Source organism: Lissotriton helveticus, chromosome 9, assembly GCF_964261635.1.
Source record: "Lissotriton helveticus chromosome 9, aLisHel1.1, whole genome shotgun sequence".
In the NCBI taxonomy this organism is placed as follows: domain Eukaryota; kingdom Metazoa; phylum Chordata; class Amphibia; order Caudata; family Salamandridae; genus Lissotriton; species Lissotriton helveticus.
In genome coordinates, this window is record NC_136070.1 from 931,879,310 (window position 1) to 931,893,903 (window position 14,594).

General features: G+C 49.2%; 1 protein-coding gene across 1 annotated transcript; it reads right to left on the reverse strand.

Annotated features, from left to right (window-relative positions):
- Nucleotides 1-10,621: 10,621 nt before the first annotated feature.
- On the reverse strand, nucleotides 10,622-12,608 carry LOC144783067 (uncharacterized). Its single transcript, XM_078662235.1, has 2 exons — nucleotides 11,074-12,608; nucleotides 10,622-10,991 (listed from the first exon to the last, which is right to left on the reverse strand). The coding sequence occupies exons 1-2, from the start codon at nucleotides 12,190-12,192 to the stop codon at nucleotides 10,677-10,679; spliced, it is 1,434 nt and encodes a 477-aa protein (XP_078518361.1). The 5' UTR covers nucleotides 12,193-12,608; the 3' UTR covers nucleotides 10,622-10,676.
- Between the last annotated feature and the right edge of the window lie 1,986 nt (nucleotides 12,609-14,594).

Genomic DNA, 14,594 nt, shown 5'->3' on the forward strand with positions numbered 1-14,594 from the left:
ATGTGCGCTTCCACCCCGTTGTCCAGGTCAAAGAAGGGCTGAAAGTATAGAAACAACATAACATTCAAGACCCTACAAGAAGTAGGCAAACAAAGAATATTAAATGAAGAAAATAGAAGGAAATCATTTTTTCTGGAATTGTGTGAGAACTGGAAAATAGAGCGTGGTCTGAGTTAACCAGTGGCTCTCACAGTGGATCGTGTTGGCATGGGGGACAGGAACATGCCTTGGGGTACTCTACATTTCAAAGGCCAGGGATAAAAGTGGGTTATACAGGGGTGGACCTATGGCCCGAGCTTCGTACTGATGTGCAGATAGAGTCCCTTGTATCCCACACTGAATGGTCGTTTTTTCTGGCTGTTGGGCTGTGCATCCATATGATTATGGATAGGCTCCTGTCTTGTGACAATTGGGATCTGTGTTTCCTTCACCACTCCTATGCAGCTTTTGTTCCCCTTCTCTTCCCCATTCCTGATAGCTTGTCCCACGTTGGGTGTTTTTCATAAAACTGTGTGACTCCATAATCAGATTGCTGGGCAATGGCGGAGTGAAGCCATAAGAAACGTGCTTATGTACTTGACAAGTATTGCATATTTGAAGCTAGAATGTACCATAACGTGATTGCATGGCATTTTTAGACGGAGGGAGGTGATTCTATGATTGACGGAATGTGCCATTTCTCATTACCAGGCATACTTAAGTTTGCTGTTGTAACCAGGAAGTTGAGCTGTTGATGTACGACCTGGACTTGGTATTTACCTACTGGCTCTATAAGACGTCTCTTATGATGGTCTGTCGTATTTGTATTCATGTACATAAAAACAAAATCTTTAATAAACAGATCAAACTGAAAAAAAAAAATCAAAGACCAGGGATGGGACAGATTCTAATTGTACAAAGAGAGTTGATCCCGTTTCCGAACAGTTGTTGCCAGGAGCGTATCGTAGTGAGATTCGGGGGGTATGAGACTATAATTTGCCAACAGCTACCACAGTGGACCCAACAAAAAACAAGCATTGGCATAGCTAATAGGTCTCGCCTTTGGGACCTTATAAGTATTTAGTTATCCAGCACAATATCCTTGGTGCAACAGCATTAACTGTTGCATGGCTAAACACTTATAAGGTCCCAAAGGCAAGACCTATTGGCTATGCCAATGCTCGTTATAAATTGATGTCAGGTTTCTTTTGAATCATGTCAATTACTTATCGTTCATGTTGGTACTCTGAAATGTTTAGCATATGTTCTTCTAGTAAAGCCCAACTGCTCTTTGCCACACTACTAGGACTGAGCTAAGGATTTATTAGTGTGAATCCAAGGATCATCTTTGGGGTCGGGGAGAGTACTGAATGGTGGGGCCTGACCAGCACCACCACATAATTCTCTACCTTTCTACATGAATGCTTTGCTCAGTGGGTTCCGAAAGGTGGCCCCAGGTGACTTAATTCTTGCTTTGGGGAAGATGGGTAGGTTGGGCTGGTCAGAGTTGGGTATTCAGTCACTATGTCCCACACCCTTGTCATGGCCACCCCCCTCCTCTGTATGATGACAGGCAGCAAATTATCTTAAAGTTGGCAGGTCTGTACTTATATCACACATGTGATGGGCAGGGTCAGTTAGACGGATACCTCAGGGACTTTTGCTCCTGTTGAGCGGTTGGAAAACCTCAAAAGTAATTAATGGGAAGAGGAAGATGGATGTAGGAGTAATATTCTAGGGAGCTGTGCATGGCCCTGAAGTCCTGGAATATTTCATGAGTGTCTCTTGAGAACTGCATATTAAACCAATAGCTTTCACATCAATGTGTACAGTGCTGGAATGAAGAGGGAGTCCGCTGGATCCCGGATCCGACAGCAATTACAGAGCCAAATCGGGGCTCCATCCGGCCCCAATGAATTATGCTGTATTTGCAACAATGTAATTTGCAAATATTGGGAGACATTCAGCAGCACCTGCATGTTATCTGTTTTCTGTTCAGAGCAGCAACATGCATGTGATGATGGGGCTTTCTTATTTTAGATTCCAGCTGGGACCAAAACAAAACCCGAATTTAAAGGGCCATAGCCCTTCTTTTGTTTGAGTATGGCCTCGGCTTGCAGCTAACTGGAGCCTAACACCTAGACGCCAATGGTATGGAGGGAAACAAAGGCACACAGCTTATCACTTCACAAGTACTTAAGGGAAATCACTATGATTTGGAGGCAAGCTTTTGGCTTTGATCAATTCCTGCACATAAGAGATGCATGCACTGTAAGGGTGTCGGATGTATTGGTCCGTACGAAATTTAGACAAATAACAATTGGAATAACACTTGCTATTATTTTTTTATTTACTTATTTTTAGAGCTTCTCAGCCCAATTTAGGATGTCACAGAGTTTTACATCACACGCACATATGATACAATGATAACAAATCATACAAGTGATTAAATCAATTTACAGGATGTGACCTAAAACAATGAAGGTTTCAAGGTGTAGTAGTAATATATTGTCTTTATTGTTGGGATTATGGGTTAAGTGTGCATAGCTGGGAGAAATACAAAGTCAGGATTTAAAAAGTAATACGGTGCTTGTGGTTGCTAGTACTAGTAAGACTTTATTAATACGCAAAAAAACCTTTTTAGCATCCTTACAATAACATCAGATTGAGAAAAAAACAATAAGTTTCCAGACTATGCCTTGAAATTTGCAGGTGGGCCCTACTGGTTCATAGCACACTGTGCTATATTAGAAGGATTGCAATTTGTGAACTGCAAGTAATAAAAGAATCTGTGTCAAAAACAGTAGTCACCACCTATCTACATAAAATAAAAATCTGCCATGTGCATATTACACGGTGTGCTTTTCAGGAGACACATTAATCCTCCCTGTTACTTTATGAGTCAAAACTGTGACTAAACAAAACACAGATCTCTCGAACAAGTCCATTAACCGCCAGAGTTATCTTTCCATTATCATTATTATTACCTGATAATTACGGTGCACACTTAGCAGTCTGCAGTTGGTGCCTTAACCCCAATAAGGTAGTTTAAAATACAGACTTTGCAACCAATTAATACAAAACAGATTTACTGTCACGTTTCTCCTCGATGTGTATTCCTTCATGGCAGAGTTTTAAAATGTATATGTTGACTGTCAGACTGCATTTTACGACTCTGCCACTCGTGACTCCACTCTATTTTGTTGAAACACCTTGGCCCCTATTTATAGGTTTCCGCGGTGATGTTTTTCCCATGCTAGCAGTGATTGTGTATGAAAAATTGTGCTGTAAAATCTCTTTTGTTGCCTTTTTTGGGGGGTGGGCGAGGTGTGAGAGGATACCCTAACCAAGAGGTTCGAACTAGTTCGCACACTGGATTATGAGACAACTATTAAAACAATGCCCAAGGCTACCTTTAATTCCCATCTTCATGCCCAACAGTGTCTCTGTATCTCGTACACAGTAAACAATTCACACAATGTTCGGGGTTCATTCCTGCTCACCTTGCCCATATTTTCGCCAGTGTAGAAATCCAGGTGGTTGAAAAATACCCATTTGCTTCTCATGATTAGCTTCTCTTCTCCTTCCTCTGCCATGGTGCCTTGCAATGCCTTTCACACAAACGGGTTGACAATGCAAACATTAGTTGCAACCCGGTAACCAGGGAGGAAGCTTCTGAAGAATAGACATCAAGGAAAGACAAAGATTCGTAGTAACATTGATATTCGTATTGTGCTGAATTGGTAAGGAAGAGCATAAACTGTAGAAAATAGGTGTCAAAAAATGATCGGAAGGGTTTAGTTGAGGAAACTAACCCATGATTGAATTACAAAGATTGCACGTAGACAGTGGAAATAGCAAACACAGTAAATAGTTTATCGGTAATAAAGGGGTGTTTCTGACTCTCATAAACAAACTTCAGGGTTTGTTTTCACTGCCTGATTGTTTTACAAAAACTGTGCTACGTCTAGGAGTTTTCTTTTTCTGTAGATGCTGACACCCGCCATCAAAGTACAATAAACAACCTTCCGTTGGGAAGATGGCAGCCGCAGAACACAGTCGAAGAACTTTGAGGCTAGCCGTCATAACTCATTTCTTTTTCAAACCACAAAGGAGTATGGTGAATAATTATATTTAGGTTGAGGCATGCAATAAATGGGCTTTGCGAGGTCATCAGCTGCAACATGTCGTCTTCATTCATTTTGTACGTTATTAAATGTGATACTTTGAAGTGTTCATTCTACAGGTGTAAACGAAATGCCCTTTTAACACCACTGTGTGGTTTTGGGCGCGGTAATGTACAGCAATATCAGAAAATCATCTTCATAAGTTTCTACACCACTTTAACACTCAGGTGCATCCACATTCACGTTTGAATATTAAACAAGCAATGGCCGCGCGGCCGTGAAACTGACACTGCCGCACGGCAGCGAAAGTGAAAGTGATCGCGGGAGTTGTGTGCGCACGCGCGCGCGAAAGTGAAAGAGATCAGCAACAGCGCGAGCTTGTGCGCATAAAAGCAAGCTGGTGGCCGGCTTAGCAGCACTTGAAAAAGCCGCTTACTAAATGTCTTGCCAGACCAGCGCATGCGCTGGCTCTAGCGAGACCTAAAAAGAGAAAGAGTGACAAGTGGTATGGCTATAGAGGGTGTCAACTCCAGTTGCAAATGCAATTCATAATAAGAGGGGGTTGTGTATCTGGCTCAGAGATCTGCTTATTACCTGCAAGTCACATGGTTCACTGCCACTATAAGATAGCTCGGTGTCGCCTCACTGTCACCTAATTCTCTTTGTCTTAACCCACCCTCCCTTTTTTCCCCTCTGCCTCCCCCTACCAACTGTACCATTACGTTCCTCCTCAATCACGTTCTTACATCCAACGTCAATCCTGCCCTCATCTCCAAACACCCCTCCCTCACCAAACATGGCCCCAACTCTTGGACCATCCCTTACCCTCCCAATCGTTCTAAAAATGCCAAGAAAAAGTTTAAACATAATCTACTAATCCGACATCCCGAAACCCTGATTGTTGACAACTACCACAGCCTCACGTCCGACATAAAAACCAATTACATTTTCTACACCAAATGACCCTCCAAATGGAAAATCACCTTTCTGCGCCACCTCCCACTATATAAATCAAGCAAAATTCCTTACGGTTTCAAACTATCCACCACTCCTTCTTTATTTTTCCCTGGTGAAATTGACATTTCCATTTTCAAAACTGGCAACATCCTGATTCAAGCCTCCGAACGCCACCTCTCCATTTTCAAACACCATTTCAGCACCTTATCCCACCAGTTGTCCACACCTACTCCTCTTCCCACACCTACGCATCCCTAAGACCCCCCATAGCTCTCCCCTGCCTACCCGACACTAACCCCTCTTCCTCCGGTCATACCAAACCCCAATGTTACTCCCCTTTTTCCGACCTCTATTCTATCACCTTCTCCTGAATCCCTCCTTGAGTAATTTCCTACTCCTCTACCCCCACCTGCTCACCCCCAAGACACCTCCTGGATCTCACCCACCTCACTGACGCTAACTCCTCTCCCTCTTGACATACCAATCCTTTATGATATACCCCTTTCTTTGTCCTCTATTCTAACTCCCTCTCTTTAGTCCACCCCCTACAACTCATCTAATTCACATACCATCCCCCAAACTATTCTGCCCCCTAATGACCGTCCCCCTCCTACTACTAATCCCTTCTCAAACCCCCTCCTTCCCCCCTAGGCCACCCCCCGGATACGACATCCCTTCCTGCCCTTCCTCCCCACCCCAAACTACACTCCTACACCCAACTCTGATACTACATCTCCCCACACCCCATATGCCCTCTCCTCTCCTCACTCCCTATTTCCTACCTCCATAACTACACCGTCTTGTGCCACGCCCTCCCTCTATCCCAGTGCCGGATCACACCTCCCACCCGTCCCCTGACCTCCCCACTCACACAATCCCAGTGCTACCCTTGTCCCCCCACCCCGGCCACTCACCCTCTATGAACAACAAACCTCCTCCCACGGCCAGCACAGACCTTACCTCCTTCCCTACTTCTGCCCCAACCACACCCCACCTCGCTCTCTTAACCCAGACACTTTGCAACATTGACTGCAATATCTCTACCCTGGTTACAGAACTTGCCCGACTCAGAGCAGATTTCAATCAGTCCACATCTTTCAACTCTAGAACCCGTCCCTCTTGGGCCTCCTCTCAATGCTTTGGCCCCCCAAAACACCCATATCCCATGCGTTGGTCAACCACGCCTCTACACAGCCGTACACACAGACCTTTTCACACCTTGAGGGACTACTCGGCTTCCGACCTCTCTGACCTCCGCAACTCCTACCTTGCAAAGTCTCCACCTAAGGATCCATCCTTCCCTCACTCCAACATCCCTGTCATCATGGGGACTTGCAGAATCCACTCTTCTCCCAGCTCCCCCAGACCCCCCTCAACTTACCGCCATTCACTTATGCCCTCCCCCAATACCATCCCCAAACCACTGTCCCGCATGCTTGTGAACTGCTGACAAATCAAAATTCAGAACTGCCTCTCCAGCCCCACATCTGTCTCCCTCTGTGTCCCCCAAGTAAGTAAGTATTTATTATGCATGATTAATTAAAACCGTTGCATTCACAACATTACAGGCTGATATCAAAAAGAATAGCGTTAGATAAAACTGTTCAAAAAATAGATACAAGATAAAAACCCTTTGTTTTAGAATATAGAGACATTAAATTAGTCCAATTTTGCTAGCACTGCTGGCTCAGGTTTTCAGGCCTGTTTGAAGTTATTAATTAAGCTGTATAATTTGAAGCCGATAGAGTGGTCCAGTTCAGTATCTACTGTAGTCTTTAGTATGTCTCTACTGTGAAGAGCAAGAGTTTTTCATTCTCAGTACTAACAGATCAAAGAATTGTGTTAGGCGACAGTTTAGCTGCACTAGGGAGGGATTAAAACACAGCATCACTGCCTGTCTGCAGGACCTTACACCATGCAAGTTAAATAGTGGTTTTAACAGACTTTTCCGTATGTCATCTAGCTTCTTTGTGTGATAATGAATTTTAGTAATCAAAGAAGTATAGAGAATGATGGTGTTTGCAGAGTGAGATAGAGATTATAATTATTATTGTTTACATGTGGTAAGGCATTTTAATGTATAAATTATCATTTAGTACATTTCCATTCAGTCTGGGGAAGTAAGATTGGGGTTCAGCAGAATGAGTATACGTGAAAGGGAGTTTCTTTTGTTCTAGATACAACAATTAAATTATCTCTAAAGATGTACTTCTCAAAAACATTGAAATAATCAAACATTTGAGAGACAAAAATAAAAAATCAGGCAAAATAGGGTAGTAAGGGATGTAAAGCCCACAAAAAGCTATATGGAAAAAGAGGGGATAGACGAGGGGAGAAAAGGGTCTGGGCTGGTACCTCCTGCAATGAAAAGGAGAAAAAAATTAAAAGAACAATATAAACCCATTTGAGATGGGAGAGGGTCAAAAGAGAAAACAGTAAAAGAAAACCCCCAAAAGGAAGCAAAGACAGAGAAAATTAAAAACATAAAAGTTAAAAAGTCGAGGCAATACACTTCAGCAATAAAAATAAATAAATAATTGAGGTACATTTGTTATCCCGGTGCCTTGGCGGTAGTTCTTCTATTATTTTTTTATTATTTGGGTTCTTAGGGGTCGATCAGGATGGCGGACGGAAGAGCCACCGCGGCCCTGGAGTAGGCGGAAAAAGCCTTTTCCGTGTCCGCCTGCCGCGGATACTCCGTCCGCCATATCAGGATAGGAAAACGTGTCAAATTTCCGTCCGCGACGGAAAAACACGCTCCGCCGGCCAACTACACACGACCACGCGGCGGACGGAACACATCCGGACGCTCCGCCGTACGCACTGACGTCGAAGACCGTCCCCCAAATCAAGATGGCGGAAAACACACATAAAACCGCTGCGGAAAAACAACCTGTCTTAACACGGCGGAATCCCCACAGCGAACATAGGTGACACAGCCGAGATACCCACCGCAAGCTGACCACCACCATGGACCCGGCGCTACACGCTTTCCCGATGCTCTTCGCGATCCACCACGTCCTAGTCATGGCCTACTATGGACGACGACGCAGGTAAGGTACAAACCATTGGCTGTCTGGAGGGGAATACCAGCAAGGGACGTGACGTAGGGAGGGGGAGTGTCATGTTACCGAAACCACTGATGAGAAGCATATACGAATACACATTTGCAGTACGCAAGCAGGAATGACAACGACAGACCACGAGACTTGATAGACTACCTTTATTGTCAAATAATAGGGGTCAAATCACAGTGTATGCGTGAACATGGGCAAAGTGGGCACCAGAGCAGGTACAACATAGCAGGTAACGAGAGGGCAGCATGCAGTATCAGAGCATCAACAGGGGCATTGTGCATTACAGAGCAGGTACATCAGAGGCAGGTAACGAGAGGGCAGCATGCAGTATCAGAGCATCAACAGGGCATTGTGCATTACAGAGCAGGTACATCAGAGGCAGGTAACGAGAGGGCAGGTTGCAGTATCAGAGCATCAACAGGGCATTGTAGAGTACAGAGCAGGTACATCATAGGCAGCACGTGAGAGGGGCAAAGTGCATCAACAGTCCATTGCACAGAACAGGCCCATCAGAGGCAGCACGTGAGAGGGGCAAAGTGCATCAACAGTCCATTGCACAGAACAGGCCCATCAGAGGCAGCACGTGAGAGGGGCTAAGTGCATCAACAGTCCATTGCACAGAACAGGCCCATCAGAGGCAGCACGTGAGAGGGGCAGTATGCAGTATCAGAGCATCAACAGGGCATTGTGCATTACAGAGCAGGTACATCAGAGGCAGGTAACGAGAGGGCAGCATGCAGTATCAGAGCATCAACAGGGCATTGTGCATTACAGAGCAGGTACATCAGAGGCAGGTAACGAGAGGGCAGCATGCAGTATCAGAGCATCAACAGGGCATTGTGCATTACAGAGCAGGTACATCAGAGGCAGGTAACGAGAGGGCAGGTTGCAGTATCAGAGCATCAACAGGGCATTGTAGAGTACAGAACAGGCCCATCAGAGGCAGCACGTGAGAGGGGCAAAGTGCATCAACAGTCCATTGCACAGAACAGGCCCATCAGAGGCAGCACGTGAGAGGGGCTAAGTGCATCAACAGTCCATTGCACAGAACAGGCCCATCAGAGGCAGCACGTGAGAGGGGCTAAGTGCATCAACAGTCCATTGCACAGAACAGGCCCATCAGAGGCAGCACGTGAGAGGGGCAAAGTGCATCAACAGTCCATTGCACAGAACAGGCCCATCAGAGGCAGCACGTGAGAGGGGCTAAGTGCATCAACAGTCCATTGCACAGAACAGGCCCATCAGAGGCAGCACGTGAGAGGGGCAGTATGCAGTATCAGAGCATCAACAGGGCATTGTGCATTACAGAGCAGGTACATCAGAGGCAGGTAACGAGAGGGCAGGTTGCAGTATCAGAGCATCAACAGGGCATTGTAGAGTACAGAGCAGGTACATCAGAGGCAGCACAACTACGTGTCCCTACCAACCCGTCACAGGGACCACAAGAGTGCCACGCAGTTCTCAATGGACACACCATGTGAATTAACATTTGAGTGAAGTGTACAGCACCTCACATCACAGAATCAGGGGGGACTGCGTGAACTACCTGCCTCGGACACACTGGCAGCACCAGCAACAGGAGTGTGAGACACAGCCACAGCCCGAGTGACACACACATGGGCCACGGACCCAGACACACTGGCAGCACCAGCAACAGGAGTGTGAGACACAGCCACAGCCCGAGTGACACACACATGGGCCACGGACCCAGACACACTGGCAGCACCAGCAACAGGAGTGTGAGACACAGCCACAGCCCGAGTGACACACACATGGGCCACGGACCCAGACACACTGGCAGCACCAGCAACAGGAGTGTGAGACACAGCCACAGCCCGAGTGACACACACATGGGCCACGGACCCAGACACACTGGCAGCACCAGCAACAGGAGTGTGAGACACAGCCACAGATGTAGTCACTGACACGTGAGCCACTGACCCAGACAGACTGCCAGCACCAGAAACAGGAGTGTGCAACACAGCCACAGATCTTCTAACTGACACGTGAGCCATAGACCCAGATACACTGCCAGGACCTGCAACAGGAGAGGGCACAACTGACACTGTGCCACCATCTGATACATGAGAGTCAACTGCACCGGCGCCACTGGGACAACTGAAATGATGAGCCACAGGGCTGTATGGGCCAGGAGGCAGGGTGGGCCTGGGAGCTGGGGATAGCTCACCTAGAGCCAAATCGGGGTTTGCAGGTGTCAATGGTGTGTGTCTGCGTTTCTTAGGGAGGTGTGAGTGCACCCTGGACAGGACAGGACTGCCAAGTGGTGGGGACTCCAAAGAATCACCACCCAGCATAGGTGGAGCAACTGCTGCCGGGGATCTGGTTTCGGGGGACGTGCTGGAGCCTGCTTGTCGTTTGCTCTGTGCCTGCCGCCTGGACTCGGAATGATGTGTAATGGGGGATGCAACAACAGGGGACACCCTCCTCTGCTTCTGACTGGCCTGGATGGGAGTGGAGGTATGGGGGGACTCCGCCGCGGAGACATCAGTTTGGCGTTTAGTAGAAAACATCAGCCTCAGTGCAGCCAGGGGTGAAGTATGCCTGTCCTTGATTGCGCCATTGTCCATGCTAGATGCCTTGTCCGTAGGATGTGCCTTATCCTTAGGTGGAGTGTTGTCTCTGGATGTAGCCTGTGCCCTGCTCGCCGCCCTGTTCCTGCCAGCAGACTTGTCGTCTGTGGTGCACCTGCCTCCAGCAGACACCTGCTCCCTGTGTGTGTCCCTGCCCTTGGGAGTGTTCCTATCCACTGCTGTGGGCCTGCTCTTGGGAGTCTCCCTGCTCTTAGTAGGTGCCTTAGTCTTCTCACTGTCCTTGGGAGTGTTCCTATCCACTGATGTGGGTCTGCTCTTGGGAGTCTCCCTGCTCTTAGTAGGTGCCTTAGTCTTCTCACTGTCCTTGGGAGTGTCCCTTACCTCTGCTGTGGGCCTGCTCTTGGGAGTCTCCCTGCTCTCAGTAGGTGCCTTAGTCTTCTCACTGTCCTTGGGAGTGTCCCTTACCTCTGCTGTGGGCCTGCTCTTGGGAGTCTCCCTGCTCTTAGTAGGTGCCTTAGTCTTCTCACTGTCCTTGGGAGTGTTCCTATCCACTGATGTGGGCCTGCTCTTGGGAGTCTCCCTGCTCTTAGTAGGTGCCTTAGTCTTCTCACTGTCCTTGGGAGTGTTCCTATCCACTGATGTGGGCCTGCTCTTGGGAGTCTCCCTGCTCTTAGTAGGTGCCTTAGTCTTCTCACTGTCCTTGGGAGTGTTCCTATCCACTGATGTGGGCCTGCTCTTGGGAGTCTCCCTGCTCTTAGTAGGTGCCTTAGTCTTCTCACTGTCCTTGGGAGTGTTCCTATCCACTGATGTGGGCCTGCTCTTGGGAGTCTCCCTGCTCTTAGTAGGTGCCTTAGTCTTCTCACTGTCCTTGGGAGTGTTCCTATCCACTGCTGTGGGCCTGCTCTTGGGGGTCTCCCTGCTCTCAGTAGGTGCCTTAGTCTTCTCACTGTCCTTGGGAGTGTCCCTTACCTCTGCTGTGGGCCTGCTCTTGGGAGTCTCCCTGCTCTCAGTAGGTGCCTTTGTCTTCTGACTGGCCTTGTCCAAGGAACAGTCCATGGACATGTGAGTATCCCTTGCCTTCGGAGTACCTTTCGTGTTGAATGCCTGTGTAGCTCCGGAAGGCATGTCCCCCAACAACACTTGTGGATCCTGTGTGTGTACTCCAGTGCATCTGACGTCGTCTACGTGAACAGATTTAGCTGATCTAGGGGATGGGGTCTGTGCCCTGCGTGCCCTGACATGCTGTCTGACGCTGCTTCTAGTGCAATAACCTGTATTTGAGTCCTGCTCTGAATAATCACTACCCCCTGAGACATCCAGCGGTGTAGATGGGGAAACAGAAGTAGCACCCTGTTCATTCGACTGTACTATTGCAGACGACACACTGCTTGCCAATGACTGCACTGTCCTGTGTAGACCTGCAAGATCGCCATGCATCCCTTCCATGAATGCCACCACCTGCCCCAACTTCCTATCATGATCCTGGAAAGCATTTGTCATATTGGTCTGACCCACACACAGCTGTCGCAGCAGATCAACGGCCTCAGCACACAGTGCATTTTGGCTCACCGTGGCAGGGGCAGCGGTGCCTGCACCGAACGCCACTCTGCTCCCCCTACTCCTTCGGCCACGAACAATACATGGTGCAGTTGGCGGAAGTGTGGGCCCTGTGTGCTGTCTTCCGACAGAAGGTGATGAGTGCCCACTCCCAGTCTGTGACAACAGTGCAGGCTCACCAAGAGTGTCCGACGAGGAGGACGATGGTGTCTCCACATGCGAGTCCTCAGGGACGGTCCTGTCCCCCTCTCCGGCGCTGGCCTCCTCCGTGTCAGTCTGCGTGTGTGCGAAGTCTGAGCCGGACTCATTTCCTCGGCTACTCTCCACCGTCTGTGGCTGAGTGTACTCTGTCAAAGCTGAAATGCACAGAAAAGATGTGTGAGTCATGGGCACACTCACGTACAGAAGGAACAGGATAGCCAAATCACATAGCAGACAAAGGTTCATGAGCCCTCATCCTGCACATGGCCCACCCCTACCAGTCATCCTCACATTTTCTGCCATGGGGACATGGACCACTAGGGGATGTGCTTTAACACTCAACTACTAAGCAAGTGGCGTGTCAACATGGCGGACCTGGATGTCAAATGAGTACCACCCAATGGGACCAAAATGCCATCACAGGCATACATACGCAACACGGAACTCAATAGTGTGTCTGTGCACCAATACATGCATAGCACTCACAAGTTTCCTACACAGACAGTATGCTCACCGCTAGTTTGCTGTTGATCGGCACTCAGACGTTCGGCCAGTTCAGGATGCGTCACTGCAATGATACGGTGCATGAGAGGGGTCATGGAGCGTCGGGCCAGACGGGGCGTCCTTGGAATCAGGCCCAGTGTTACTTCCGCTACATTCTTGCTCAGCCTGGAAATGTCGTCCCAGCGTTTGTGGCAGTGTGTATGTCGTCTGTTGCACACCCCCAATGCCCGTACTTCCCGTGCTATGGTCCTCCACAGGTCCTTGCGAAGGTGCAGCTTGACCTACCATGATGGGAGACAAAAGGGTTTAAGTCAGTGGACAGGTGGCCTGTCACACACATAGGGGCAAGACGTTACTGTCAGCAGCCATGCACAATCAGGAACATATGTCTAGCCCACACTACACAGCTAAGATATAAATAGGCCTGATCATTTGGCCCCCTCATGCACACCAACATGTCCCACACTGCACTTACCACCCGTCCCGGTGCGCCGTAGAGGCGTCCATAGTTGCGGAGTACACCGTCCACGAGGACATCAAGCTCCGCGGCGGTGAAGGGTCGAGACCGGATCTCTTTGCCACTCGACATGGCAAGATCACGGAGTATGGCACTAGAGCAGCAGTCGGTGGTCAGCTCAGCAGCAGCAGCAGCAGGTCGAGGTGATGGTCACAGGCAGCAGTCGGTGGTCAGCTCAGCAGCAGCAGCAGCAGGTCGAGGTGATGGTCACAGGCAGCAGTCGGTGGTCAGCTCAGCAGCAGCAGCAGCAGGTCGAGGTGATGGTCACAGGCAGCAGTCGGTGGTCAGCTCAGCAGCAGCAGCAGCAGGTCGAGGTGATGGTCACAGGCAGCACTGGTCCCCAGGGTAGGAAGTTTCATGTTGGCCAAGACACATATATAGGGCCCTCAGCACGTGTCAGTGGCATACGTCGCCAGCAATTGGTCAGCCCTGGAAGCGTGATCGTGAAATGGGCCAATGACTGGCCCTGTTGTTGCGGTGCACAGCTTCCGCTACTTGCGATTGGCCGTATGCGGCCAGCGTCCCTCTTCCCATTGGCTGCATGTGCAGGGACCGTGACGGGCACACATCGGCAACCGCACGTGCAAGCTTCAGGCACGGATGCTTCAGTTGCAACAATGTACTATCACTGGCGCCTCCATGGCGGTGCACGTACACAGCGGGGGAGGTGCAGGCCTATACACCCTGCAGATGTACTCAATGGACATGCCAGTTCATGACCCCCCTTACAGTCACCTTGCATCATCCACCGTACACCGGCCGGAGCGGCCGGCCCATGAACATCCGCCGTGCCCGGCCATGAACACAACCGCCATGGCCGGGACCGGCGGTTGTTCATGGCCGGGCACGGCCATGGCGGTTGTGTTCATGGCCGGGCACGGCGGTTGTTCATGGCCGGGACCGGCGGTTGTTCATGGCCGGGCACGGCCATGGCGGTTGTGTTCATGGCCGGGCACGGCGGTTGTTCATGGCCGGGCACGGCCATGGCGGTTGTGTTCATGGCCGGGCACGGCGGTTGTTCATGGGCCGGCCGCTCCGGCCGGTGTACGGTGGATGATGCAAGGTGACTGTAAGGGGGGTCATGAACTGGCATGTCCATTGAGTACATCTGCAGGGTGTATAG